Consider the following 26,587-nt stretch of genomic DNA (forward strand, 5'->3'; position numbering starts at 1 on the left):
GGGTTTCATGTCCTACAGGTGACACATCCATTGTTAGAACTTCAAAAAAAATCAACAGCAGGAGGGGAAGACCCATCAAAAAGTGGGAGGGAATTGTCCATTACTAAAGAGCCGCATGGGTGGGGGGCTGTCAACAGGGAATGATTTGTGAGTATGTGAGTTATCTGCATCCAATTACACCACACAGTATATTCCAACACCTTCATAAGCAGGCATACATATGGTAACATGGACACTGTGACAACCATCAAGCTAAGGTGATGTACAAGGATGCAGGTCTTATTATGTCCTTACCCTAGGAGCAAACCCCATGACATTCTGAGCACTCTCTCAGGGCAGAATTATTGTCACTGGACAGCATCCACCTACATGCCTATGAATGCTTTCCTCCCATTTTATTGTGCCCCTATGAAATGCAGCCATAGAAGTATCCACTGCTGCTCCTGAGAAGAAAGAGATGAATTCTTGAGTGGTGATAGTTTACCCAGTCAAGGTGAGTACGAGAAGTGTATTCATGTTTAATTTCTCACATGTAGTCTGCCTGATGCTGAAACATTGTTTTCTTTCATTTCTTAACACAACAGTCTGCATCTTAATTGTGTATTGTCTCTGCATATTGTATACAGACACAAGGTGAATACACATGAAAGCATACACAGAACATAAAAACAATAATGAGACCCTTGACCTTGCCAAGTTGTTACTCGTGACAGCTAATTTTTTACCAGCGTTTACATCATAGCCTTCTCTCTGTCCCACCATAATTACAAATTATTTTACGTAATGCTGATAACATTTTTTTTGTATTTCATTTTTAATAAAGTAATCTGTATCTTACTTAACTAGTGCATTGCCTATGCATACTGCACACAACAACAAGCTTGATACTCATGAGAAATCAAGAAACATAAATACAGTGCATGCAGCCCTTGATCTTGGCCCACTACTGTTCCTCACAAATAACGTTTACACCAATATCTGTATGGTGTACCATTGCACCTTACAGTTTTTCTTTCTCTATAGTTCCATATTACCATCGTGTTGTACCCCATTATCCATTTAACCCTTCTTTACCATCAGGGGATGACATGAATAAGTTCTGGTTATTCTTCACTGCAGTTTGTCAGGAGATGTGAAATCGGTGGGAACAGTAAGAATACATCCAGAAATTTCCCATTCTATGGGCTGGAGAATATGACACTGAAAAATGATTGTTTTTTTTTTTTTTTGTTTGTTTGTTTTCTTGAGAGTTGATAAGCACTTCAACAACCAGACACTAGCAGCCTTGCTTTAACACCATGCCTCAGGTTCACTGCTTCCACCTGAGGCACTGTTCATGCAATACTAAAGCACCACTTATGCTTGTTAGCTCAGGTATGTTGCCTCACACTCCAAAGTTGACCAATATTACCAAACCTATGTCACTGCAGAACAAACACTAAATACACATCAGTGGCAAACAACATTATAAGAGAAAATCAGATTCTTTCAAGATATTACCATCTTAACTGGACAGTAAGCAATGTGACAGCTGAAAAAAACTCTGCAGAGATATTGCATTTAACTTACATATGTGTCTGCATCAAAAATTTCTATCATAATGTTAGGTGGATTTTTTTCAATGATTTGGGGATCTCCAAATATTTCAATCTCATAAAATATCAGTGTCTGATCCCATGTTGGATTCAGGGTGTTCCTACATGTCACTGTCTTCTGACTTTGATGGAGGAAAGAGACAATCGCATAGGGATCTGGAAAATAAAATGATAAAGACATAATTGTGGATATATTTGATAATATTAATTACTAAGTCAAATTTCTCTGAAACAACGAATTTACAGGCCCATACCAATATCTGTACGTACCACATTATGTTGACCAAGTACATATCTAGCATGACTTAAAAATAATGCTTTATAATCCATTTTTAGAATGCAGTCAAATTAGTTTAGCAATAATATATGAAAAAGAACACAAAGAAAATATTTAGCACCTTCCATAGTGATACTAAGCTCTATATTCAGTAGAAAAGCATTACTTACAAATATGTATCTGAGATTTGAGTTAAGATGTACAAAAAGTAATGGGATTCCAACTAAATTATCCAAAAAATACAATTTGGACAATTTGTTCAAGACAAAAAGTTTCAAATTTATTACAAGCAGATCACATGACAGACAACTGACAACATACCTTCATGCTCACCATTATCTGCAACCACCACTATGTATCTTATAACAAAATGAGTGTGAAAAAAGAACATACACATCTAAACATATACCATTAAATGCTCTTACTATGATGTAGGCAACTATGTAAAGCTAAAGAACAACAATGCTCCTTAGCCTTCCTCAGTTTATGTTGTCTTACCCTCTCTATGGTTCTACTGCATCTTACACCTGAAACACAGAAAACATATTCTAAGTAAACAAAATAATTCACACTTTCCTTTACCCCTCTGTAATTCTCGAACAAACAGCTCCTTTCCAGGTAGCTTGCTGTGATTGTATAGAGGTTAGTGTCTGTCTTGTGGCCGCAGCAATCTAGATTCAAATCTGCATCATGGCAGTATGTAAAGTACTGGTGGGTTCACTTTGAAGACCTGACACAAACTAATAACTGATGCCAGTCATGGCCTAAAATGCAGTGCCAAGAAATTTATAATAGTACCTTTGGTAAGACGGCCACCCCTGGAAATTACAACAATGATAATATACTGCAGAGAGCAGACCCTGCGGTCAGGGACTTATGAAAACATGTGGACAGTGGCCTGGTCTTTTACCATCACGTGTCTACTGTATTAAAGAAATCATTCTATGTTACACAGCTTATAAGCACGAGCATGGCATCTAAATCCAAAGATGTCACTGTTCCATCGTACTTAGCTCACATTTGCCCAATCATTAAGGACAATGCCCACTTTGGTATGTACCTCACAAGGCAGAAGCAACAACTTGAGCATCTACAAAGGTTCCTCACAAAAAGAAAACATGATGTAGAAAACATGTCCTATGTGGACCACCTCAAAGCCCTATCCCTACACTCAAGTCTCCTATAGACTGCTGAGAAGAGATCTATGCCTGGAATACAAAGCATCCTCTAATCCACCTCTGATGAACATGTCGCATATATGCAAAACAAATAGCATCAGAAATACCCAATCCAGGGATCTAAACCTCATCTGTAACATAAGTAATACATGCTGAAGGTAGAACTGTGTGTCTCAGAGATTACCCCTTTTCTGGATCATGCTTCCCATCCATATGAAGCAGAGTTCTTCGCTGCACTTTCTCAAGCATAACTTGGACCAGTGGATGAGGAATCAAAAATGTAACCCTGGTCTAGCACCCATGTCTGCATTAGAAAGATAAAGCTTGTAAATTTGTGACCACGCAAACGCAAGCTATATGTACTCCCTATAAAACCTAAGGTATCAAACCGTGTCCAGTACAAGTGTAATCATGGTTAGGCTTAAAAAGGCCCTGTATTATCATTGGTCTAGTAATCACCTGTGTGGCTATGAACCTATGATCCCTTCCTTTTTCCTGGGACAAGATAATCACTGAGGATAAGACATCCTTATCCCAACCTTCAGTGTTTGTTGTCCACTATCTGGGGATAGCTGAGGGCCTGGTTCTTCCACCATGTGCACACTGATGGACATCTGTTTCGATTCTGTGTAATAAAGAAAATCCAAAACACTATCCCCAAGCCAATCCAAAAACTAATTTCTCTCCATTACTAACTGCTGTCTCCATCACTAGTATTCATTGCTGGCTTTAGAAAAGTGGTGGCTATCTACAAGGTGTTTAGTGGAAGAAATAAAGAAAACATTAATTTTGCCATGTTTTTCAATAGTAGAAACAAAATCATTCACTTTCTCCTCCCACCAAGCCTTCTCAATGTGGAACTTCTCTCACTAATACTCAGCAGACATAAATATTCTCAATAAACTACAGACCTACACCTTACCTTTTCTAATGTAGTTGTTTTTTTTTTGTAACTGGGAAAGTCCATGGGACATTATTGTTTCTTTTCAGGGGGTACCCCTGGAACACTGTTAGATTAACTGACTTGCTTGAAGTCACACAGCTTGCAAACAGAAACTAAGAAAATCAAATACAAGAGTACGTGCAAGAAAAGACCTGTTAGCAGGTCATAATATTAACCCCCTCAGCTAAATAAAGTTGCTGTAGTGCATTTAAACTGAGTTTCTGATTTTATTTTCTTTCAAATGGCTGTTCAAATACACACCACAAGTAGGCTGCTTCTTAAAATTCTGTGTCGCATTTCATAAATGTCATCTATGTGTCACTGCATCATAAGCTTTTTGGCAGTTTAGGGTAAAAGATAAAGTCTAGGGAGTAGTAATAAGCTAACTCATATAGTCCTGGGTTTGATTCCTACAGTCCCCATTTGCCTACTGTCTGACATTGAACAAGTCACCCAGGAAGTGCTCCCAGGTAATCTCTAAAATAAAGTCACATATGTCTTGTAGGATTACCTGGTTAACAAACACAATAATGATAGCATTTCACTGGATAATCATTTCCTAAAGAATGGCTACACGTAGGGTTGCCGCCTGACAGAAAATTTTCCAGTCAGGAAATAAAGGTCTCCATCAGGAAATCTGGAAATCGGGGTCTTGGTCAGGAAATTAAGTTTTGGTGAGTACCTGTCACTTATTTTATTCTATTTTTGAATCACCTTGAGATTTAACATATTTCTTAAGTATATTTCCTCAGATATTTACTATGTTTCACTTACACTTTCTATTTAAATTTAAATTATTTTGTCAGAATATCATTCTCTTGTGTTTTACCTGGCATCCTGGACAATGTGAAATGTGACCATTTACAGGCAATTACTCTAATCAGATGAATCACTTTCACAGTGCGTCTTAGAATAAGCACTTAAGCTTACCTTTCATTCATTTTTATAAAAGTGAAACAATGGAGCTTTTCTCCACTTAAACTTTATGTTCTCTGTGGTTAAATTACATATTTTTATCTTTGGTAAAAATAATATTGTAGATATGAATAAAACTTGAGTCAAGAATAATTTTATAGTACATATTACAGGAAACAGTGTACAAATATTAGTCATGCCCTTTTTAGACCTCCTAGGCCCCGTGCTTATCTAGTGTAATAGTTTCAACAAACATAGCAGTTGCCAAAAAATATTACAAATATCTTTTAACGTGTGCAACATGTTTATATATTTGGTTATCTGCTGCATTTACAACATTATTTAGTGTTTTTTTAAAACTGTTGCCAACATGATTAACAACTTTGAACAGAGAATCAATGCAGATTTACCTATATAAATTGTGGCAGTGGGTATGGTGAAAGGTGAGATTTTGTCAGGGTTTTGCCCCTTGCAAAGGTAGCAACCCTAGATGTACTGCAGTATATGAAGTTATCTCTTGGACAGGATAAAAGGCTAACAGTTTAGCTCATGGTAGGCTCACAGACTGAAAACTGAACACTGTAAGAATTGTGGATCACAATACAGTCTGGAAATGTAGTCTCACAAGTTTGCCTGTTTTCTGTGTTCCAGCCCACAGCTCTCCACTTATAAGCACAAAAAATCTGGACAAAGCCAAAAAAAAATAGGGGGACAAATGCCCAAAATCAAAGACAGGTTTTAGATAATGTTGTTACTTCTAGACTAGGGGTGTCCAAACTACGGCCCGCGGGCCAACTGCGGCCCGCGATCCATTTTTAATTGGCCCGCAGCAAATTCCAAAAATCTACCAAATATGGCCCGCACATAGGTAAAGTACAGTTTTGTACCTACCATAAATGTAGATGTCCGAACAGGATAGCATCTGCAGTCATAACAAATGGGTTGTCCTGTCGTCAGGCAGCCCTTCGGTCGGCCGGATTCCAAAGTCTGGGTCCGGCTTCGGCTGATGTCGCACTTCACCCGACGTCATCTCTGCTGGTCTTCGGGTATAAAGGCATCAGCCGACGCCATTGTCCTCAGTGTTTCTTACCCCAGATGCCAGTTGCCCTCTAGGAAAGCTAAATTTTGGATAAATGCCAATGTTTCCAAAATAGTAGAAGGCAAACACAAAAATAAGCATGTATGTACATATATACAAACAAATACACCATAAGAGACTCCCCCCCCAGCTAGCTATTAGGAGGGTAAATACCCTAGGAGTACCACAGAGGGGAAGGAGGGTGGGTAATCCTGACTGCAGATGCTATCCTGTTCGGACATCTACATTTATGGTAGGTACAAAACTGTACTATGTCCTTCAAGGATGCATCTGCAGTCATAACAAATGGGTAGAATACCATAGCCAAACTAGGGGAGGAGGAAGAAGAATTATGGTGTAGTTAGGATCCCTTGCAATACAGCAGTGGCAAACCCTGCTTGGGATCTAGATTATAGAGGTAAATTATAATGCTTGGCAAATGTATGCACGGAGGTCCAAGTAGCTGCCTCAATAATGTCCTTGGTTGCCACTCCTCGTAAGAAAGCTGTGGTAGTGGCTGTAGCCCTTGTAGAATGAGGTCTTATGTTCTGTGGAACTGGTTTTCCATGGTAGGAGTAACAGAATCTTATGCAATTTCCTATCCATTTGGAGATTGTCTGTTTGGAAATTGCTTTTCCTTCCCTTCCTGTTGCATAGGCTACTAAAAGCTGGTCAGTTTTTCTGTTACTTTTGGTTCTGTCCAGGTAGTAGCGTAACTGTCTATGTACATCCAAGGTATGCAGCAGCCTTTCCCCCCTGTTCTGTGGATTGGGAAAGAAGGTAGGTAGGTGGATTGCCTGGTTTAAAGACACTCTGGATACCACCTTAGGCATAAATGTAGGATTAGTTCTCATGGACACTCTATCTTGATGGAAGATTAGGAAGGGTTGTACTGCCATTAAGGCCTGTAGTTCCGAAACCCTCCTTGCTGAAGTAATTGCCAGTAGGAAAGCAGTTTTCCATGATAGGTGTTGAAGATCTGCTGTTGCTGCTGGTTCAAATGGAGGGAGTGTCAATTTTTCTAGCACAAAGTTCAAGTCCCATGCTGGTAATGGTGGTTTCCTTGGAGGTTTTACATTCTTGATCCCTCTGAGGAATTGCCTGAGTAGAGGATGTGAAAAGACAGGTGGATCGAAGCTGTATTCTGCGGAAATAGCTGATGCATGTATCTTGATGGAGGAATAGGACAGGCCCGTATGTAGAAGCTCTGCCAAGTACTCCAGGATGTTAGCAATATCTATGTTCGAGACATCTTTTCCTCTTTCAGTACTCCAAATGACAAACCTTTTCCATTTTCCTGCATAGTTCCTTCTTGTTGAAGGTCTGCGGGCTTCAAGGATAATGTCTTTAACCCTTTGGGATAAGTCTGGGTTAGTTGCTGTTATGTGATGTTCCAGGCAGTCAGTTGCAAGGTTTTTAGGTTTGGGTGCATGATGTTGTAGTTGTTCTGAGTTAACATCAAAGGCATCAGAGGTATTGGCCACATTCTCCCCTGAGACATGCTCCTCAGCAAAGGATACCAGTGTTGTCTTGGCCAATTCGAGCTATCAGAATTATCCTTGGACGTTCCTCTTTGATTTTCAGTAGTACCTTGTGCATCAAAGGAAGAGGTGAAAATGCATATGCTGTCAGGCCTTTCCAACTGAAGGATAGAGAGTCCACCTTCCATGCTAGTGGGTGGCATGTCCTTGTGCAGAATTTTTTGAGCTGGTGATTGAGTGGGGATGCGAATAGGTCTATTTGTGGCATTCCCCATTTCTTTGTGATGGCCTTGAAGATGTCCGGGTGTAGCATCCATTCGTGAGCATCCGAGGTGGTTCTGCTTAACATGTCTGCTAGGGTGTTTTCTTTTCCCAGCACAAATATTGCCTGTAACTGGATGTTGTAGCTCAGAGCCATATTCCAAAGGTCCAGAGTCATTCTGCATAGGGGGTATGAATGAGTGCCTCCCTGTTTGTTGATGTACCACATGACTGTGGTGTTGTCTGTCCTTATCATTAAATGGCCTTCTTTGAGGAATGGTTTGAATTTCTGGATTGCTAGTTTTACTGCCAGCATTTCTTTTTGGTTTATGTGCAGGTGCAGCTGGTCTGGAGTCCACAATCCTTGTATGCACTTGTCCAACATGTGCGCCCCCCAGCCTAGGTCTGAGGCGTCCGTTGTGATGGGTTGGTTTGCTTGAAAGTTGTGGAAGGGCAAGCCTGGGTTTGACTGGCATGCTTGAGCCCAACATAGGAACTCTTGTTTCAGGCATGGGATTAGTGGGATTTCGGTTTCTAAGCTGTGCCTGTGTTGAGACCATAAATTCTTTAGGTACCACTGTAGTTTTCTCATATGCAGTCTGGCATGGGGGACCAAGATTATGCATGATGCCATGAAGCCCAAGGCCTGCAGTACTTTTCTTGCTGTTAGTTTGTGCTGCTTTGTTAATGCCAAGAAGTAAAGAGGGAGTTGTGCTTGTTTTTCTGCAGTTAGGAATGCCATTTGTTTTACTGTGTCCAATTCCGCACCCAAGAATGTTCTTGTCTGGGATGGTATCAGTCTTGACTTTTTTAAATTGACTGTGTATCCCAGGGCTTGTAGTAAGCAAATGACTCTTTGTAAATCTGTTGTCAGCTTGCTTTTGTTGTCCGCTTGTAACAGGCAGTCGTCCAGGTATGGATAAATTTGGATTCCCTGTAGCCTGCAATGAGCGATTACTGATGCCAGGCATTTTGTGAATACTCTGGGTGCAGTAGATAAGCCAAAGGGCAATGCTGAGAATTGATAATGCTCTGATCCTGCAAGAAATCTGAGGTATCTTCTGCAATTTGGTCGTATGGGGACGTGCAGGTATGCCTCCTTGAGATCTAGCGTTACCAGCCAACACTCCTTGCCCAGCATGGGAAGAAGTTGCTGTAGGGTCAGCATTTTGAATTTTGGTACAATGATGTATGTGTTTAAGACAGACAGGTCGAGAATAGGTCTCCAACTTTTCTCTTTTCTTGGTACTAGGAAGAGTCTGGAGTAGAATCCTTTGCCCTGTTGTGTTATTGGTACTCTTTCCACAGCTCTCATCTTTGTTAATTGAGCTATCTGCTTTAGAGCTTCTGTTTTTTGATTTGGAGGTAGGTTTGGCATTCCTCTTTTTACTGGTAAGGTGTGGAAGTGGAACCTGTAGCCTTGGTCTATGGTTTGCAAAATCCACTTGTCTTTTGTGATATAGTGCCAATTTTTCGAAAATAAGGCTAACTTTCCGCCTAAAGGTGCTGCTATTTGCTCCCTGGTAGGCGGTGTCAGGGTCAAGTCACTGTGATTGTCCTGTTGCAGTGGCAGTGGTTGTGTCTGTGCCTCTCTGGTTATTGCCTTGCCACTGGCGTCCTCTATAGGCACCTCCTCTGGATTGATTTCTGCCTCTAGAGCGTCTATTCCTGCCTCTTTGAGATTTTGAGGAGTCTGGAAAGGACCAATTTTTGGCAGGCCAGTTCCTGCTAAACCTTGGGGGCTGAACCTGTAAGAAATCCTTAACTGTTTGTACAGATTTTGCCTTCTCTTCCATTTTCTTCATTACTTGCTGAGCAGGTGTACCAAATAGACTGGCCTTATCCATAGGAGCATCTAACAGCTTTGCTTTAACATGATCCGGCAAAACCTGTTCCTTCAACCATGCATGCCTTCTTATCACTGTGCCAGTCATGGCTGATCTAAATGAAGCCTCCAGTGCATCATAGCCACATTTTAAAGAATGGTTACTAACCTGCTGGATGTTATTCACCATTTCTAAAACATATTTCTTATCTAACGAGTCATCAGAGGACAGCTTCTTAGTTAACTGATCATGCATAAACTCTTGATATTGGATCATGTGAAACTGACAGTTTAAAGCTCTAGCTGAGAGAGTAGCAGAGGTGTAAACTTTTTCCCCCATCTCTCTAAGGACCTGGATTCCCTTTCAGAAGGGAGAGGGTTTTTTGCTGAGGTCGAAGCTACTGCCTTAGGCCCCTGGGATATAGTCTCAGGATCTGCAAGTGGGGCCTTGAATAGGTGGTGATGAGTGTCTGGCACCCTGTAAAATCTATCTGGTTTGGCAGGGGCTGGAGGTAAAGTATCAGGAGCAGTGCAAACATCATTAAATGCATCATCCACAACAGGCAGAACTGGAGGTATAGCTAAGGGCCTATGTTGTGGTAAGTGCAGAAAGGTCCTAAGCCTTTTTCTTGAATCTGAGAAATCTTGTCCCTGCCATTGGAATTGTTCTCTCATGGCATGTAAGGTTTCCCCAAAGGAAAATTCCTCTGGTGGAGAGGCAGATGGAATGGATTCTTCAGCATCGGAATCTTCATAAGTAGAAAAGGAGCCTCTGGCTGATCTGTAATGTCTGAGTCATCCAAGAATCATCAGAGGACACTGGCTCGGGGGCTCTGCTCTAGGTCTCTTTTCTGGAGGCTGAGAGGCCCTGTCTGGGTGAGATTGGGATCCCCTAATTAAGGTGATTAAATCCTCTGCCAGAGTAAGCATTTGTGAACTAGAAGTGGGCCTATGTGAGGGGGTCTTAACAGGCACTGATTTAACAGTTTTGGCTGCTTTAGCCCTGGCAAAGGCCTTTATAGACATGGCTGCAGGAGGCCTAGCAGCACCACGTGCTGGGGTAGAGACATCCAAAGGGATGGTGTCTGATAATTCACTAGGAACCACAGTAGTAGGCAAAACTTCAGAGGCCGATTCAACTAAGGTAGCAGGAGCCTCAGTAGTAGTCATGGATTCGCTGAAGATTGACCCGTTTTCTCGGTTTCGCCGAAACCGAGACACTCGCTTGCTTAACCGTGGTTTCGCCGAAACCGCGGACCGCGAGTGTCGGTCTTTTCTTTGCGTTTTTAACAATTTGGGTAGTCGGTGGATCCGACGGCATAATGTACGCAAAATCTGAGCCGAAAACTGTTCAGCAAACTCCGACCGACGCCTAAGCGTTCGTCGGTTGAAGGAAGCACAGGCTAAACAGGCTGCTACGCCGTGGTCTGGGCCTAAACAAGGTAGGCAGTAAGAGTGGAAATCTTTATGAGGTATTTGTTTCCCACAAGTTAAACAGTTATTTACTTTTTCTGACATCGGCTGAGGCAAGAAAGAGTCCCCAACGGGGTACTTAGCTTTTTAGAAGTCTTCGAAGTAGTATTCGGTAGTAGTAATCTCTGGATCTGACCGACCGGCACTTGCGAACAGCTTCTGCTTCGGCGCCACGCGGCAAGAAAGACTGAGGAAAATGGCGTCGGCTGATGCCTTTATACCCGAAGACCAGCAGAGATGACGTCGGGTGAAGTGCGACATCAGCCGAAGCCGGACCCAGACTTTGGAATCCGGCCGACCGAAGGGCTGCCTGACGACAGGACAACCCATTTGTTATGACTGCAGATGCATCCTTGAAGGACATCAGAAATCAAGCACCGGAAATACAGTTAATCCATTTCACATGAAATGCTTGCTTGACGAAACTCCGCATGTTTAAAACTTATTGTAGTACACAACAATCATAACTGAATGCTAGTATAATGTTATAATGTTGGCGATCGCCAACATTATAACATTATACTAGCATTCAGTTATGATTGTTGTGTACTACAATAAGTTTTAAACATGCGGAGTTTCGTCACAAAACTATGCATGTTTAAAACTTATTGTAGTACACAACAATCATAACTGAATTACTATATTCACATTATACTGCTCTGCACAATAATAATTTCCATTTACATGACCGGAGTCCCTCAGCAGTCAAGTGCCAAAATGCTGCAAAAAAATTGCTTCATTCGTAAGTCTTCAGCAGCATACAGTGCCAATTCCCTTCTGAAGAAGCATATTTAACTTGGTCCCTTTCAAGTCACATTATTAATGTAAACATTTCAAGTAAAAAAAAACTACTTTAAACTGTTTACAATAATTTAAAAGGGCACTGAAAATTTAACCTGCTCCGCATGCTCTGAGTTCATTATGTTTCCCATTTGTGTGATTACTTCTGCAACCATAACTCCTAGCATCCAATGACCAAGGTTTAACTTTAAATAGCACAAAATGAGCCAAACAAAAATCCGTCCCATTTCTTTTTTTCTTTCTACTCAACTGTAAAGCCATTTTATGGTTTCCAGTCTTCCTTACATGCTCTTCAAGAGGAAACAGTAAACACTCCCCTCTAGTGGACAAAAGCCAAAATTACATACAAAATGAATCAAGATAAGATGGATCCATAGATGAAAAACGCGGTTTCTCCTTGATACAGTGCTTTGTGTTTGCTTACTAGTTGATTTCTTGGTTTTAACTCTAGTGGTGGAGCTACTGAGTTGATCAAGGCAGTACCTGTACAAAACTAAATTAAGGAAAGAAAAATTTTGCCACAGCCCACTGAAAATGACAACACCAAAGAAACGCAAGATAGCAAGTGAGTGTAGAAAATTTCAGACAAGGTGGGAAAATTAATACTTCTTTATGGAAGTCAGGGGGAAATGTGTGTGTTTGATTTGTAATGAGAGTGTCGCAGTGTTGAAGGAGTACAATGTAAGACGACACTACGAAACCAAACATCAGACCTACATGTCCTACACTGGTGTGGAACGAGAACAAAAGGTTAAGCAGATGACAGCTAGTTTGCTAGCTCAGCAAAAGTATTTTTCCCGTGCCAAAAAAACTCAAGAAAATGCCACAACAGCCAGCTATGAGGTGGCTCAACTCATTGCCCAGCATGGGAAGGCTTTTTCAGATGGTGAATTTATAAAACAGTGGCTCACTAAAGTTGCAGGAATAATGTGCCCAGAAAAAAGTCAAGAATTCGACAGTGTTAGCCTATCAAGGAACACAGTTGTGCGGTGAATCGAAGACTTGTCAGCCAACATAAAACATCAACTGGCAGACAAAACATGTGCTTTTGATTTCTACTCCATTGCATGTGATGAGAGCACAGACGCCACAGATACCGCACAGTTACTAATTTTTTGCGGGGTGTTGACAATAACTTTTGCATTACGGAGGAGCTGCTTGATCTCACCAGTCTAAACACCACAACAACAGGTAAAGACATTTTTGAAGCTGTGTCAAATGCAATTGACAAGATAGGACTTAAATGGGACAAGTTGTGTGGAGTTACAACGGATGGAGCTCCAGCTATGACAGGCCAGCGCAAAGGAATGGCCTCTATGGTGTGTGCCAAGGTGCAGGATAGCGGAGGTGAGGCAATTAAAATGCACTGTATCATCCACCAAGAAGCACTCTGTGCCAAGACAGTACAGCTTAATGATGTGATGAACACTGTTGTGAAAACAGTAAACATAATTCGAGTACGAGCACTCTACCACAGAGAATTTCAAGCTTTCTTAACTGACATTGATGCTGAATATGGGGATCTGCTCTACCATTCAGAAGTGCGCTGGCTAAGTCGTGGCTCCGTGTTTAGGCGGTTTTATTCTCTGAGATCAGAGATCGACCAGTTTTTGACAGAAAAGGACCGACCTCTTCATGAGCTGAGTGACCCTCTATGGTTGGCAGACCTGGCATTTTTAGTTGATCTCACTGAACACCTCAACACACTCAACAAAAACCTACAAGGTAAAGACCAACTTGTACCACAGCTTCACGCACACATGAAAGCATTCTGTGTGAAGCTCCGACTGTTTGAGGCACAGTTGCACACCTTCAATGTCGCACACTTCCCCACACTGTCCGAAATCAGATCTGCATTTCCAAAGGTCGATCTCTCTGGTAAAAAGGGGAAATATGTGTCTGTGATCACATCCCTCCTGACAGAATTTTCTCAGCACTTCCAAGATTTTTCTACTATTGAGAATGATATCAAGCTGTTTGCGACTCCCTTCATGATAAATGCAGAAGAAGTGGAAGAGAGTCTGCAATTAGAACTTATAGAAATGCAGTGTGATGATTCTCTGAAGAATCAACATCAGCTTCTCTCCTTATCTGACTTCTGCCGGAGCTTGGAAGAAGCCAAGTTTCCTCTGATGAGACGCCACGCAAAAAGAATGATGAGTCTGTTTGGCTCAACATACATATGTGAACAAACATTTTCTCTGATGACGCTGAACAAAAGCAGATTGAGAACCAAAATTACCAACGACCATCTCTGTGACGTCCTTCGCATCTCAACCACAGAACTGATTCCGGACCTGCCAGCAATCCTGCAGGCCAAAGCGCAACTTCATTGTTCCCACCGAGCGCAACTGTGTTCCCGAGTTCAAAATATATTACACGTTCCATGTGTTATTATTAAGCCCTATTACTAATAAATCATTTTATGTTGATATCAAACGTTCCATGTGTTATTATTAAGCCCTATTACTAATAAATCATTTTATGTTGATATCATTTTTAAAACAACTATTAGTTGATCTGTTAACAATCCAAACTTATTTGCATAACTAGCTTGAAATATCCTATTCATGAAAAGCAGTGTTGTAGGCTGATTAATTTAGTTTACTTGTCTTAAAAAATAAACCAGGTGAGGCAATATAATATAATATACTTCACCTCGAGTGAGTGGCCCGGCTGTTTGTGTATTTTACCGCATGTGGCCCTTGGTGAAAAAAGTTTGGACACCCCTGTTCTAGACCAACAGATTTTGTGTTAGTATTATAAGGATATTAAGTCTGAAACTCAAATCTATGTCATTACTTAACGACTTCATTCTTCCATGCTTGCCAGAAAGCCATAAACATTATGAGGATATCAAAATTATGAGGCAAAAAATCTGGACATTTTGTGAAAATCTGGACAGTTCTGGGCAACTGCATTCAACACAGCATCCTCCTTCTAACACTGAATGAATCCTAATTATTTCAGACAATGTGATGTCTTTCAGTCTCTTGGTAATACTAGGTTAATGGGCAGTTAAGAAAACAACAGACTGTTGCACACAATATGAAAAGTGGAACAGTGAAAGCAGATTTTTACAAAAACCCACAATAAATTTTTTTGGGGGGAAGACCACTCCCTTACCATACTTTTATTTGGGGGTGGGACAAGTAGCATGCTCCCTCACACTCACTATTTAATGATACCAGCTCTGAGATCATTTCTGTGAAATGGAAATGCCTGATAATACAAGTAATCTGCTTTCGTCAACCTGACTTCTGAATTCCACCATCTGTGTTTTGTGGATTCCTGTGTCACTGTTCACTCATCTAACAATTCCCCAAACAGCTGTTATTCAAACAAGATGGAAACTTTCCATACCTCTATTTTTCTTGGTATAACCAAAAAAAAAAAAAAACTTTGAAGACTATTCATAAAATCCTTATTTCAGTATTAAAAAATAAGATATTAGCACATGCAAAACTTAGATATTTAAACTTTACTAACTTTATGACAGGTAATCTTCTAAAATATGAAAGCAAATACAGATGTATATATTACTGCTTATATATATATATAAAAAAATAACACTAACGAATGTGCACCAGACACCAAATGAACAGTCACAGGCTAAAGGCATTCATCCATCAGCCTTGTAACCTAGTATGACCCTGATCTGGCATGTAACTGCGATGCAAACCTCCCTGTGATTTGTTCATCACAAATGGGTTACAGTACATAGAATCAAGCTTCTCTTACAGGTGGGATGTAAAATCCGTTAGACATGCTGTTGAACAACAGGTAAGCAGACAGACTCAGCATTATCATGATACTATAACAATGAACAGAGCCATAACGGGCTCTTGTGCACCCTCTCCATACCCTCTATGTGAGTTAAAAAAAAAGTCCCTTTGTTGTGGCACTTCTCAGCACTAGAGGAGCATCAGGTCCTGAAGCCTGCCCCAACCCTGATGCTCTCTACATGACAACTACAAAAAAAAAAAAAAGGGGGGGGGTTGCAGATCACACCCCCTACCACATTGTGCTTGGAGCAGCTGTCCCCTTCACCCCACCCTAACTACTGACACTGAACACTTAATTATCTGACATTTTGGTTATATATGGCTCCACCAAGAAATAATAAAATGATACTCGGTAGTACTTTCAGGTTACCTGATGACACAAATTTCTCACCCGAGTGTTGTTGCAACTCCGGTTTCACTTTGTGACAGATTATTAATGAACTGCATTACATTGACTGGATGGCAGGGAACAATAAACCTGTACATTCTGTCATTTTAAGTACCTTAAAATTATATCTCCTGTCCATTCCCACATTTCTCCTTAACCTTTTTCCACCTGTCCCATGCCATCTTGAAAGCATTTTTGGATTTGCCTCTCAATCACACATTCTAATAGTTCATTCCATGACTTCAGAACCTTCTCTGTACAGAAGTCATCTTTGAAAATCCAAGGAATAGTTAGTAGCCCATACTCTAAATGTTTTTCCTTTCCCGTCCATCTTATCTGTTCAAAATCCTCCCTCATCTCCCTGGCATATTATGTAGCAACATCATGCCCTCCTTGTTTCTTCGGTTTCTTCTTGGCAAGCATATTTCTGACTTCAAGTCATCTAGATTCCTCCATAGCTTCTTCTTCTTCCTTGTCACCATGGGAGTAGCTTAGCATAAGGTCTTGCTAGGTGGGTCCATCCTTCTAGGTGAAAAGACCTCATAACTGCTTATTCAGGAAACCACCCTCCAGTTGGGAGAAGAGTGAAAAGATTTATTTACTTATTTATTTTACATTTGTTGACCGGGCTGGTCTAACTGGATATGTACACTTTCAGTAGAGGCCCGGGAAGAAAAGCTCCAAACAAGAACAGTGACAAAGTTAACAATGCATAGAAACATAAAGAATCACAATACAGAGGCAGCATTGGTCTAGAGAACAGTTATAATAATACATTTGCAAACTAAACAATTTTAGTAAAAATTATACTAAACAATTCTACAAAACACACTAGAAGGTATGAGCAAGTCTTAGTTAAGGGAAAAGAACATATATATTATTCTCATATTCCAGAGAAAGAGTAGTAACTAGATTTGGAGGCAAAGGTTACAGGAGTAGGGATAGGGGTAGGAATAGAAAGTGAAAAATATATCAGTCTGGGTTAGTGCATGGACAAAGCCAATGAGCTTTCAGATGTTCTTTAAGATGTTTTTTTAAAAAGAGAAGTAGAAGCAAGGGTAGATAATTCTGAAGGAAGCCGATTCCAGAATTTTCCTGCAGTGTTTGCGAAAAGTGAATCCCCGGCTTTGTTGTTAGCTTTATTTGAGGAAACTAGAAGCTTGTTCGCAGAGCGTAGTGTAGCTAGATTTGTATATGGTGTAATTAGATTAGTGAGGATAGGGGTGTTGTTAGGGTGGTATAGGATCTTTTGTGTAATAAGTAATTGTTGACAGAGTATATGGTTTTGCAATTCTAGCCATCCAAGTTATTTGAGGTTAAGGCAGTGGTGAGTTTTAAAGGGGGAACTTGTGATGAATCTAGCTATGCTATTATAACAGGTGGAGAGTTTAGAGAGGTTGTTTTTGGATAGGTTAGTATATATAACAGAGGCATATAAAAGGGTGGAAATGAGGTGGGTCTGGGCAATTGTTTTCCTTGCAGACGGGGTAAGAAAGGGTTTGATTCTATAGAGGGTGCCAAGTTTTTTGTTAACAGACTTTATAGTGGAGTTTATGTGTTCATCATAGTTGAGACGATTATCAATAGTTACACCTAGTTGGCGGGTTGTAGTCTCTGGGGTAATGTTGGTACCATTGTTAGAGGTTATAGAGAAGAAAGGAATATGTGATTTATGAGTTGGAGTAAAAAGCAGTAGTTTTGTTTTTTTGGGAATTTAGGAGGAGGCAGTGTTGCATAAACCAGTTTTCAACATTCTAAAAACAGTTTGGGTGAAGGAGTGGAGAGAGGCTATATTCTTGGCTGTACAGATTAAGGTGGAGTCGTCCTATTGAATGCAAGTGGCTTGAGGTATGTTCAAGTGTAAGTTGTTAATAAATAAGGAAAAGAGTAGGGGGACCTAAGATAGAGCCCTGGGGTACTCCAATATTTACTGGAAGTAGTGAAGACAGATTGCTGTGCCAGAGTACTGCTCGCTGTCTATTTTCCAGATAAGACCTAAACCATTGTGTAGCGTGAGGATCAAGAGAATGGGCCTTTAGTTTGTTTAGAAGTAAGTTATGGTTAACCATGTCAAAGGCTTTTGACAGGTCAATAAATAATGCAGAGGAAAAAGAGTTATTGTTGTGATTTTTATATACAGAGTTGGTAAAGGATAAGAGGGCAGTTGATGTGCTATGGAATGGCCTAAAGCCATGTTGGCAGTTTGCCAGTAGGTTATTTTGTAGTAAGTGGTTAAGTAGTTGTTTGTGAATACATTTTTCCATTATCTTAGCTAATGGGGAGAGTAGAGCAATAGGGCGAAAGTTAGAAAGCTCAGTAGAAGGTCCACCTTTATGTAGAGGGATGATGTGGGATATCTTCCATAGAGCAGGGATTTTGCCTTCTGAGAAAGTTCTGTTAATAAGGATAGAGATGGGATAGTCTATGGCTTTTGCGGCTCTTTGTAGGTATTCAGATAGGAGACGGTCAGCAGAAGGGGTGCAAGGTTTCAATTTTTGAAGTAGCTTACAGATGAGAGATGTAGATGCAAGTTGTATTTGAAAGGTAGGCAATGAAGTATTGCAGATATTTGGTTGGGAAGCAGTGAGGGGTGGTGAAGAATTGGCCAGGGTTTGAATGGCTTCTGTAAAGTAGTTATTAAAGGCATCAGGGATCTGGTTGGAGTTATTATTGTTGAAACCGGTTGGGTCTGGAGTAGTAGTGTGACCTGGCTGAAGAAGTTTGTTTATCCCACACCAGAATTTTTGTGGATTTTGTTGGCTCGTTTGTTGGAGGCAAAGGTAGAAGTCTTTTTTGTCTCTTAGAATATCCTTCTTGGTGGCATTTCTTAGCTGTTTAAAGTGGAGGTGGTTTGTTGGACATTTGGTAGATCTCCATTTAGCCCAGATTTTATTTCTGAGGAGTATTTTTTGCCTAGTTTGTTTTGAGAGCCAAGGGGCAGATTTGGTTCTTATTCTAGTGGAGCGATAAGGTGCATGGCAGTCTAGGATTTGAAGAAAGTTAGTATTAAAGTAGGTAACAGCTTCATCTAGTTCTAGATAGGTTAGTGGTGACCAGTCACATGCTTGCAATTCGGTTAGGAAGCTGTCTGGATTAAAGATTTTTTTTAAGTGGGAGGTTTTGAGATTATGAGTACTTTTTGTCTAATAATGCAGGTAAGCATATGGTCGCTGATATCGTTGGGAAGGGTTCCTGGAGTATAAGATTCAGGGTGGCTATTAATAAGGATCCAGTCCAGAGTACTTTCCTTGTTGCTAGGTTTGTGGATTCTTGTAGGAGTTGTTATTAATTGTGAGAATCCAAAGAGGTTTATGTGGTTGGTAGGGTTTAGAGAACTGCAAGTGGACCAGTCTATGTTAACGTCACCTAGTACAATGGTCTCCTGGGTTAGTTGGGTAGAGAGGTGACTGAGCAGGTTCTCAAGAGAATTGGTATTATTACCTGGAGGTAGATACATGCAAATTAGATAGATTTGGAGTTATTGATTTGGAGTTTGGTAGTTAGGATTTCAGATTTGGTGTCTAATGATGGAAGCACATTAACGGGGGAAATTTGGAGGTTAGATTTACAGAGAATGGCTATACCTCCACCTTTTTTGATTTTACGGTCATTTCTGAGGATGTTATAGCCAGGAGGGCTAACTTCCTGGTCCAGAGTAGATGGTTTTAGCCAAGTTTCTGTAAGACATAGAATGTCAAATGAGTGTACATCAAGGAGTGCATGCAGGTGGGAAATTTTATTGTTAATACTTCTAATGTTAAGGTGAGCTATCAGAAGGGAGTTAGATGGTTTAGTAAATGTAGAAACTATAGGTACTGTTAAATTGGTAGGGTTAGTGGTAGAGTCAGTATAGGGGTCAGGGTTTGGATGAATATCACCGTCTAGGAGAGGGTGTTGCTGGGGGTATTGTAGAGATTTGAGGAGTTTATAGAGGTTATTAAAAGTATTTTTGGTAGAGAAGTAAATAATGTGGGTTGCTCTGTGAAATTTTGGTAGTATATAGTTAGAGAAACAGGTTATGTTACTGTGGTTAAGGGAGAAGATGAATGAAGATGGTAAAGTTTGTTGGATGTAATGGTTTTGTTCAGATAGAGAAAGATATTCAAAGGAGGTAAGTGAGTAAGGTATGGTAAGACAGGCTAGTGTGGTAGTTAAGAGTAGTAAGTTGGTGAAAATAGTTTTATTTGTTGGTCAGGGCTGTCATACTGTTGTCAAGATTAGGTTTCATAGTCAAGCCCTACTTTCCACTGATGTGCTGAGCTATGTCATCCAGGTGCTTTCCAGTGGCATTGTGAGAGAAATACCCCCCACTAATGTGTAAAGCATGACTCTGTTATCCTTACCATGATGTCACCATCAGACTTGGGAATCAAATACACCCTTAGCACAGCCCTATAATCTTTCTTCCTGGAAGATCTGAGCAGGCAACTGCCTTACAGATTCATAGGTACATAGGTGTATAGGTATATAAGGTATTTACTAGGCTATTGATCTCAAAGGATTTTCAGAAGCCTAGCCATAGCTTCCCACAAAATATATAGCCCTTATATTTTAAGTATGACTAACCTAAAGATAAGTAGAACATTTACATGTTGATCCCATCCATGAGGGATATGGGTGGTAAAACAGGGATGAATTTGCAGTAACCCATCCATTTGTCTTGATTACATTTAAATACTGTAAGAGAAGTATGTTGGTTTACATAGACAGCAAGACGGTTCCAGAGAATTGTCATTCCGGTTATACATGTCTGTCCTTCCAAGATGTTCTATTCATGTTGCAAAAGAGATTTAGATCTCTTGAGTGAGTGTTTATGCTTCCACTGAACTTATGAATGCGCAGTAGGCCTGACAGGATGGAGTCTGCTGAGGCTCTACACTCAAAGAAGAGATCACCTCTGGGGAGTTTATGATGGCATTATTTCTCTCCCATTCCCACGTGCTCCAAAAGGCAACTCAGCTGCTAATCAAACTCAGGTCATTTAGGTCACAGTCAGGGCTTTACCCCCTCCATACCACAGGGTTCTGTTCTAGTTTTGAAGTGAGAAGATTTTGCTGGTCATATTCCTCTAACTCCATCCAATGGATCTTTCTGGATTCCTTCCCACAGCCTGATTTCATTTTACTTATGTAGCTTCCAGAACTGAATACAGCACTCAAGATATGGTGTGACCAAGGCTCTGTAAAGTGGTGGCACTGCCTCTTAGCTTATGGAATCTAACTCTCCTGAGGATACAGCCCAACCATTCTCTTAGCTGCTGTCACTGGTTCGCACTCTGCTCCCCTAGTTGTCTAGCCCATGTGAGATCACCAAACATCCAGATCATTTTCCTGCCCTGTTACCATCACTCCCACTCCTCGTAGCTGATACTTCACACCAGGGTTATTGTGGCCCAAGTGTAGTACTTTGCTTTTCTTTGTACTGAGCTACCCTAACACCTTTCTTCCAATGTGTTCATCCTTTCCAAATCCTTCACTAGACTCTTCCAACCCACTGTCCACTGATATATTTACTTTTATGATCACAGCTAAGAGGTTGATCTTGTTCTCTATTGTCTTGGATATGTCTTAAACAAACCAGTGAAGACTGTTGGACCCAAGACTTCTCTGTCCACCTGTTCAACCACTCAGCTATCCCCTTCCTAACTTCTGGTCCCATCCCTAAACCCACCAGTCTTCCTATAAGGTTTCTGTGTAGGACACAGTCAAAGGCCTTGTTGAAGTCAAGGTAGACTACAACTAATGGCACTCCTCTGACAAATTTGTCTGTAGCCCATTCTTAAATCTCAATCAACTGTGACTGGCAGCTCATTCTAGCTGTGAACCAATGTTGGCTGCTCTACCAATGATTGTTGTCCCCTAGAAATGCTAATACATTTCTCTTAGGGTTCCCACCATGACACTGCCCACCACTCTTGTTAAATTAACAGGTTTGTAGTTCCCTGGATTTTTTCCCACTCCTTTCCTTGTACAAGGGTGCTACAATTGCTGTATTCCAGTATTTTGGCACTTATGTACAAACCATTGATCTGTTCAAAATCTTCACCGGGATGTTTGCCAACACATTAGCCAGATTTCTGAGAATTCTGGATAGAAGCTCATCTGGTTATTGTACTTTATCCTCCATAAAGATAAGCACTTCCACTGCGACTCCTTCCCTTCTGTCATAGTGCTGTCCACTCTTCTCCCACTTGCCTTGCCTCTCAGCCAGCATACCACCCTCCCATTCTTCCTTAGTAATGACTGACACAAAGTACTCATTCAGTGCCTGCACTTTTTCCAATCTTCTGTGGCTCTACCCCATTTTTGCTCATCCTGGTCATTTCTTTCCCAACCTATATTCGTTTTTGCTGTGCACCTAAAAAAGACCTTACCTTCCTTCTTTATCCCTTCTATTAACTTCCCATTAAGAGCAGCCTTTGCTGCCTTAACCATCTTTGCTGCCTTTCTTCACTTCCCCATTGCCTTTCCACTTCTTGTAGGTCCTATATGTTCCTTTTATTGCTAGCCTCACATTCCTGGTTATCTAGATTGACATTTTTCTCTTTTTACTTTCTGGCCTCTTCCTCACACCCTTTCCCATATCCCTGAATACACCATCCATGACATATTTCCATAGCTTGTTTACTTTCTCAAATTATTCCCACTCTTCTAACTCACCTCACTAACTCTCCAGCATGGAAAAATCCCCTTTCTAGAACCCATAACATTATATTTGCTTTTTTATTTACTTCTCTCATTATTCTAAACCATATAGTGGCACAGCCACTGTTGGCTATTGCTGTATTACCCTGGACATCCATGACACCATCTGCACTAGCTGGGGTTATGTTCAGAATTTGGCCCTTTCTGGTACAGTCCTGCATCAACTAGATGAACTCCTCATGTTCCAAGGACTCAGTCAGCTCATGTAGGAGCCCTAGAATCTTGCTATTGGTGACACCAATTTATAGCAGCTTCTCATGAAAATAAGTTGCTTGTCACATTTACAGCTGCCAATAAAATAGCTCTATCTTCAAAAAGATAAAAAGTCATCCAGTCCAAGCTCTTTCAGTTTTCTAAAAATAGGATAAACTTAAAGTGAAATATGCTATGATGGCAAACTGCCATGAACCCTACCACTCAAGTTATATCACACATAAAATTTAATAAAGGCCAACCATACTGCAAGGGGTACACTGCTAAGAATCCTTACATTTAAGTTATAACCCCCATACAATTCACTAAGGTCAAAAATACTGCAATGGTATCTGACCCTGTAACACAGAGGGATACTTACTGCTCTGCAGATGACCCAGGTTCAACTACTGACATGAGTTCTGGAGGAACTGAATTGAATGGGAGTGAGGGGTTGATACTGGCTCACCCATCCTGAGGGGAGGAAGGCTGCTTTGGCTCACTGCACTAGCAGCATTATGAATAAAGGTAGGCATACTTTGAAGCAGGTAGGCACCTCCTGTAGGCAATGCTGTGGAGCTTGCAAGGCTATTGTAGAGTGAGAGAGGGGTGAGGGGGGTTACAGCCCACTCCTAGCAGCGGCATGATAATGCACCAGCATCCTCCATCCCCTCATCATCTCAGGACATAAATTCAGGTGAGCTCAGCGGAGACTAAAGGGTGGGCCCCATAATGCAAACTGAATGAGGACAGGAGTTGGTGACAGCCAACAGTCAGCTGTAGGGAAGGGGAGCAAAAAAAAAATATATACCATCGTGGTATACTGCGAAGAGCCCAATCATTCAAGTTAAATCAGACATAAAATTCAGTAAAAAACATTCACTAAAGGTTATAAATAACCACAGTGATGCACTGTCATGACCCCTACTCATCAGATACAAAATTCACTGAAGGTTGAATATACCACAGCATTAAACCACAAATAATCATACCCTTCAGTTTACATCAGAGATAAAATTCATTAAAGATTGAATATACAGCAATAGTACATTTCCAGGAGTCTAATCCCTCAAGCAAAAAGTTCGCTAAAGGTCAAATATACCACAGCATGAATCCAACACTTCATGTTACAGCAGACATAAAATTCACTGCTTCTTTATGTTAGTCTCTGACTGTTTCATAACAGTCAGGCATGCAGGGGTCATTGCAGCATGTATTCTCCTGCACGTTTTCCGTTTAGCTGAATACGGTGCACTCCAGTATTTTAAATACAAGAAATACAGCTGTAAACTACACGATACTTTTTAAGTACAAAAGACCTGCAACAACACCTGACTGCCTATAAAAGCTGTGATTAAAGTGCATTATCAGTAGAAAACGCACTTAAAAATGAGACTATGATGAATTTCTGCACTGAGTCACTTGTAAATAGTGTATATGTATATACATACACACACACACACACACACACACACATATATATATATATATATATATATATATATACACACACACACACACACACACACATATATATATATATATATATATATATATATATATATACATACACACACTCATTTTGATGTACAGGCTTGTTTTATTTTTCTTGTATTTTTGTTTGTTATACCATTTTTAATCTATGTTAAATTGTGGTGCTGCAGTAGCGTTGTTGCCTCACAGTTAGACGTTGCCCGTTCGATTCTCAGTCAGAGCGTCTTCTGTGTGGCAACATGCGTGAATGGGCGTTCCTTCGTTGAAGGTTGTGCATTAGGCCCGGCAAGATAGCACGTAAAACTCTACTGCCAATCATTAGCGGACCGAAGTTCCGCTGTGGTGACCCCTAACCGGGAAAAGCCGAAAGACACAAACAAACTATTAGGAAAAAATGCATGATTAATGCTCAGTGCATAAAACTGACTCAATTAAATTGAACATGCTGTCATTATGACATGGGTGTCACATCTGAAAATAATAAATTAAGTAAAACAGCATGAACTTTCAATATTTAGCCTCCATATACAAAGCCATTCAGTAAACTGAGCACATGAAAACGCATCTTAATAGAAACTCAAATGGACTCTAGAAACCACAAGATAACTGCATGTATGTGTCAAAGCAGGAATGTCATAAACAAGATTTAATCCCAGTATTGCATGCATATACTCCCAATTAAATCAACATGTACAAATTCTGCACATGAAACAGAAGTCTTCACTGAAACATTTCAGTCCAGAGACAAAAGTTAAGAAATGCCTGTATTGTTTAAATAAATATACTGCATAATACCAACAGTGGTGCTCTGACCACTGGTGAAACTTGGTTTAGCCACTGCAGGCAATATTTGTTCATAAAGGTGATGTGGTCATCGGGTAATCCAGCATCACTGACAGACACATAGTGATTACCAGCATAATAACCTACTTCATTCATTTAGCAGCAGGAATTTATCTGTATACTTTTCCAAATCTGTGAAGAGTGTAAAATGTTGAAACAGTTTCCTGAGGATAAACCTATTGCACATAACATCTCTATTCCCATTCCTTCCTCATCAACAATGTAATAACTAACATTTGTTTTCCCACTTATGCAGCTTAACATTCAGGTGTATGCCTCTCTACTGCTATGAGTCAGTCATAGTGCTAGGATTTTGACCCTCGTCTTTTCGTCTTGCTCATCCGAGCTTTATGATGCTCCTCATGAACTCAGACCTTTTTATAGGAATACAGTTTATTCGATACATAGGGCCAGATTCCAAAAGACTTACTCCGAGACTTGCTCTCAGAGTAAGTGAGTTGCCCTGAGAGCAAGTCTTTTGGAATCTAGACCCCGGTGTAAACCCGTTTATAGATAGGCCTTACAGTGAAGTAAGTCACTTACATTAAGAACAAGGCTTCTGGAATCAAGGCAGGCTTTCGCCAGAGTAAGTCACTTACACTGAGAGCAAGGCTTCTGGAATCAGGCCCATAAACTAAGTCTATACAAATACTCACGACCACCAAGTAATCATGATCTAGCATACAAAGAGCTTCTACTGTGAAAAATAAGAAAATGTTCCTCTTTAGGACCCCTTGTTATGATTTTTAAACGCTAGTACTGTGACATTTAATGCTTGAATGTTGAGATGTATGTTCAGGTGTATGTTTCTTTTGTTAGGCCCAAGCACAGAGATATAAAGGAGTCTTTCACATCTCATGGCTCTTAATATCTTTGAATGCTACATACGGCTTGGCAGTAAAACATCAAACAGCATATCCAGTCTGTTCCATTTCTTGTTTAAGTTTGTGCCTTGAACTCCTAAACCAATTTTACATCTAGTAAAAATAAAAGACAAGAGGGAAAATGGCCAGAAGACTTGCTCTGGGTCACAGTGAATCGATGTCTATGCTGGGAATTAACATAACCTTCCTGGGGTAGAACTATTTTTTTTACTAACCACTGGAACACAAACAAGTCAATCTGACGTCATGATTCAGTCAAAACGTGCTCTTCCATCTCTATAAAACAGAAATAGTAACTTAGGTAGCAAGGTCCTCACAAGTAAAATGCTAACTCTCCATTTACTTACACATGCCAAGAATTCCTGACATTTTCATTCATCCTGAAACTTTGTAATAAAAATACGTGGTCAAAATACATTTCAGAATGTTTCCGTGTTGGATAAGATAGGCTGATTTACTGGCCTCCAGTT

The 26,587-nt window shown here is 40.4% G+C and overlaps 1 protein-coding gene across 5 annotated transcripts in view; it reads right to left on the bottom strand.

The window, feature by feature from the left end:
- Positions 1 to 26,587, bottom strand: part of DYSF (dysferlin) — a 3,914,743-nt gene that overhangs the window by 1,073,464 nt on the left and 2,814,692 nt on the right. For all 5 annotated transcript variants that reach the window (XM_044064060.1, XM_044064063.1, XM_044064061.1 and 2 more), the window contains one exon: positions 1,570 to 1,751. In XM_044064060.1, coding sequence (XP_043919995.1) covers positions 1,570 to 1,751 — 182 coding nt within the window. The remainder of the gene's footprint in view (positions 1 to 1,569; positions 1,752 to 26,587) is intronic.

This window comes from Protopterus annectens, chromosome 2.part2, assembly GCF_019279795.1.
Source record: "Protopterus annectens isolate FY-2018-M chromosome 2.part2, PAN1.0, whole genome shotgun sequence".
Taxonomy (NCBI): Eukaryota; Metazoa; Chordata; order Ceratodontiformes; family Protopteridae; genus Protopterus; species Protopterus annectens.